At 52.5% G+C, this 4,500-nt stretch overlaps 1 protein-coding gene across 1 annotated transcript; it reads right to left on the bottom strand.

The window, feature by feature from the left end:
- Window positions 1-852: 852 nt before the first annotated feature.
- PENARI_c210G09360 (uncharacterized protein) lies at window positions 853-3,435 on the bottom strand (the record flags this gene model as incomplete). Its single annotated transcript, XM_022638151.1, has 8 exons — window positions 853-920; window positions 1,006-1,642; window positions 1,705-1,877; window positions 1,926-2,104; window positions 2,157-2,245; window positions 2,327-2,396; window positions 2,453-3,098; window positions 3,225-3,435. 8 exons carry the CDS (start codon window positions 3,433-3,435, stop codon window positions 853-855), a joined length of 2,073 nt encoding a protein of 690 aa, XP_022481993.1.
- Between the last annotated feature and the right edge of the window lie 1,065 nt (window positions 3,436-4,500).

Raw genomic sequence — 4,500 nt, 5'->3', positions numbered from 1 at the left:
TTTTACAGGACCTGAAACGAAAAACCTCGTCTTACAGCCATCAAAGTTTCCACGCTACTCCTGTGGACCCTATTTGAGGCTTGGTCAATTGACAAACTAAACGTAATGCCTGAGATATTTCTTGGCCTGGGCATCACTGCATCATTGATCAGCTTTTGGAGATTCTTTGCGGCACAGGTACTAAGCATTCAGAAACGAAACTAATTGGTTGATTCCTAGTGTGGTCGGAGATTGAGTTACCCCGCTGTCGAGAGCGTCAAGCTTTTTTAGCCTAACTTACGTTCAGTCTGGGTTACGTAATCGTGCCCAGCCATCGCGGGCCATGGGTGGGGCGACTGCTGGGCACGAATAAGTCACGAATCACCGAGATTAAATGGAACTTTGACAAGCAGACTCATAAGTTGGCGGAATGGCGAGCCAGAGTGGCATACGCACTTCAACCACGCTCCTGTGTTGGCCCACCAGACCTGGATGGTTCGAAGATGTGCAGGGGTGCTTATCTAGCTAGCCCCTGATGTTTGTCGGCACCATGTACGTACCCGGTACAGCGCAGAGGACCAGAATAGATGGGCCATCTTGTACACAAATGAGGTTGACCCAATAAGACTGAAGACCATACGCGGGAAATAATCACCGAGTCCAAGAGTGGCGCACAAGCTAAGCTCAAACAATATCTCCCGGCTCCCATCCTGATTGGACACGATATCAAGATTGAACTTTCGCAAAAGTCTCATCTTTTCCATGCTGTCTGATCAGCTATAACAGGTACATGCTTACTGCCTAATATACACAAAATTACATATATATTTGATCCAGACAACATCAGCAGCCAGTAATCTACATGTCGGCATTTCATTTGTAAGAGAGGTTGCGCTTCACGGCCATGAAGGCGAGGGACCAGAGCTGACGGATGTCCGATTCTGACATGAAAGTGTTAGTTATATCTATCGCAATCTAGTAAAAGAGGAGGAATGGCAAAGAAAAAAGTAAAAGGGGAATACGAACCAGTCTGCCCACCCACACCAGGCGGAGGCGGCATAACGCCCAGCGGCATAACCTGGAACTGCCCGTTCTTATACAGCCACGACCAGACCTCACCGGCGACTTCCTTGGAGTTCGTATCAATAGAATCCCAGAGGGTATTGTACGCAACCTTGACATTGTCATAGACCGAAGAGTCATAACAGAAGGCCGGGGCAGATGCAGAACCGTCGCAACGCGCCATCTGGAGCTCGAGGCCCTTGGCCATCATAGCCAGCGGCCAGGACCAAACAACCGTACCGTGGTAGGCGCCGGTGGTCCAGTTCTGGGCATAGACGGGGTTCAGGCCGTAGGCCGGGTTGGCGACGACCATGCTGGCGCCGGTCATCAGCCCCGCCGGGAAAGTGCGGCGCACGTTCGAGGCTGTTTGGTTGACAAAAGAGGTCAGCTGGGCGTCGTTGGTTGTGTTGAGCAGGAAGTGACGGAAGCAGTCGTCCGTGTTCATCACTTCCACCTTAGTCAAGTTATCGTAGCCGTCCAGCGAGACGGCGTGGAAAACGACGTCCGAGTCGATTGCCTGAGGATTGTCTGGCATGGCGAACGTCGTGCGGTTGGAGTACTGTTCGATGCGGGACTGCGCTTCTTGCTGGGGAATGGTGACCTATAGGAGCTGTTAGGGTTCTCTGATAGAACAAGGTGTGATGACAGGATGTGGTGACATACCTGGAAGAATTGCAGCGTCTTGTCCTCCCACACCTTCGCGTACGTGTCTGCAAGCTTGCTCCATTTCTTCTCCATCGGGTAAATTCCTGAGCGGGCGAGCGTGGCGATGGAGCGCAGGGCTGCCGGGGCCAGGGCCGTGTTCACGTCATAAGGGATACGACCACCGCCGATACCTGCGTGGCGTCAGATTTATCAATCGATCAGAAGAAGAGTGAGCATACCATAGAAGCTGTCCCGCCATTCGCCGACAGGTTGATCCGCCTCAAGATGGAGGAGGTTCTCCTTGGTCTGGTCCGTGACGAAGGCCGCGGTTTTGCTCATGATATACTCGGCGTTTCGCAAAGCCAGGTCTCCCCATGTTAGGCCCTGGTTGTGAGTATCAATAGAGCCGGCTGGAGTCCTATGATGGATGTTAGATTTGCCGGTGATTGGGTGAGAGTATGAAGACATACTTAGAGAACTTGGCCCATCTCTGCTGCCCGACAGGGCTCTGCACAAAGTAGCGCTGCATCAAGACTGGGAGATAGTAGCTGGAATCAATCTTTGGCGGGTGTGTCAGTAGCTAGCGTTTTGGTTTTCCTTTCTTACTTTCTGTTTTGCTTATCTTGAGGGAAAAGCTTACCGCGCCGTAGGTGCAGCCTAAGTCGCTATTGTTAATGCCCAGCTGCATGTTCACGAAGGTGGCATAGTCACTGCAGACAGTCAATAGGATGACTCAGACGGAAAAATAAAAGCAAATGTGACTTACCCGATCGTCTCTTCATGGCAGACCATACCGTCGGTGCGGTTAATTCGCTCCAAGACAGCCCCCAGCACGGCTTCCATGGCGCTACCATTACCCTGACTCAGAATCGGCTCCATGAGCAGCGCTGTGATCATCGAGTCTCGGCCGAAATACGTAAGGAACCGCCAGGCACCGGCGAGTAGCTTCTCCGAGTATGACAGGAATGCCACTGCTTTGGTATCTCCGGGATCCAACGTGGTCAGTCCCCGTGACTGAGAGTTTAGCACCGCAGAAGGCTTCAGCTGCGTCATCTGTGGGTAGTTCATCTGCGCGGTGACGAGGTAGTCGCCCTTCGTGAAGTCCAGTGTGCCTTTGCCCACCGTAACCTTACTGGTATTGGAACTACCGCACGGGGCGAAGTGGAGAGTCGTAGTGGTGACATTGTCCAGCCAAAGGCGCGACACCTGCGCGCCGGTGCCGTCCTGGGCGAAGTTGTTGGCAGCCTGGATGATGGGATGAAGAAGGCTGGGTCCCTCAACGAAGTCGCGGATCGTGCGAATGCTTCCTAGGATCGGGAGAGTGAGGACGGCGGATTGGTTCAAGCGGAGGACTCCCTGCACGCCAACACTGGGTGGCATGCCACTCGAAGACGGCGCAGTATAGGCGGGTCCTAGCGGCTGGCCGACGGTAGAATTGATCAGCTCAATGTTCAGGGTRCCGTTGGGAGCATTCTGCGGCGCGAAGTAGGCGCAGGCGCCGCTATCGCCGGCCGGCCAGGCGAAGATCAGGCGCGGACCGATCTGCTTCAAGTCGCTGTCGGGCAGCGGGCTGGTGACGACCGCCTGAGCAGCGACATTGCAGTCGGAGTAGAAGAAATTCTTGTAGGGCGGATCGCTCAGCGCGAGGGTTGAAGGCGGATTGACGCAGGAAGGAGCGCCCGACTGGACAGCCACAGCAGCCCCCAAGGCGCCGAAGACGCTCAATTGGAGCAGATTGGAAGATTTCATGGTGGTTGTGAGTCGAGCTTGTGAGTCGAGAGAAGCTTTACGACCAGGCAGATTGTCATTGGGGCTGGGTCGGGGGGTCGGTATTTAACATTTCTGAGCGGACGAGTATGGGGAAGAGGGAAGAACAAACAACCTTCCCAAAAGGGAAATGCAGGTGAGTTTATTGCGATTGTGGGGAATTATTCACCAATTAATAACGAATGCTCATGCGGAGGACTACCCTCGCTAGCCCGATAAATGTCCGCGTTCTCCTCCACGACAACCCACGGGAGTGACGACGGGAATAGGAAGTAGTCATAAGGCAGGCGAATCCCGAGTGCGGAGTCCTTACATTTGCAAAAGATTAGTCATGAAGGAGATTAGCTTTTTAGGTGGCTTTACTAATTCGCGACAGCCTCAGCTTCGCACCATCTTCCATGTCGTTCTGCCCGGAGACGCTACTAAAGGGGATAAGGGAGGCCGCCTCAAATCGAAAAAAAGGCATGGAGATCAAACTTTATCCATAGGTGACTTGCACCATCGTTTCTTTCTTGAAAATATCCCGGGAATGGCCCACGAAAGTCGGTCTTGCAGAGGAGAGAAGTTTTTATCCACCCCGAAAATGATCATCAAATTTGACGCAAACAAGAGGGAAGAGCACAGGAAAAGAGAGAGCTCAAAGACTACTATGTGTTCAATTGGGGAAGGGTTTCTGTTGCCTAGAAACTTAAAGCCACAAGGTAGTACTGCGGTCAAGATCAGAGCTCTTGCGCTTCCGTGGTCTTACATCAGATCATCATGTGGAGATACAGATCAGGTCTCGTGTTTACGGTTGTGTCGCTGCACACCACCCACTGATACTTATGGCGCTTTCCTGCAAAATCTTGTCAAGATCATATGCACACAATGGTATTAACAATCGTCCCCGAGAAGGCGAAGAGCCAAAAATCGGCCATTTCTCCCCCGGCTCTGCAATAAGAAGCCGGCAGGAACAAGTCGGGGTAGAAAAGCTTATATTGTAGTTGCAAAAGTGGACCCCTCGTATTTGGAAAAGCAAGAAGTTGCACTGGGACAATACAGCCACGT

The sequence above is a fragment of the Penicillium arizonense genome, assembly GCF_001773325.1.
Source record: "Penicillium arizonense strain CBS 141311 chromosome Unknown PENARI_contig210, whole genome shotgun sequence".
NCBI lineage: Eukaryota > Fungi > Ascomycota > Eurotiomycetes > Eurotiales > Aspergillaceae > Penicillium > Penicillium arizonense.
This window is presented reverse-complemented; position numbering and strand designations above follow the sequence as displayed.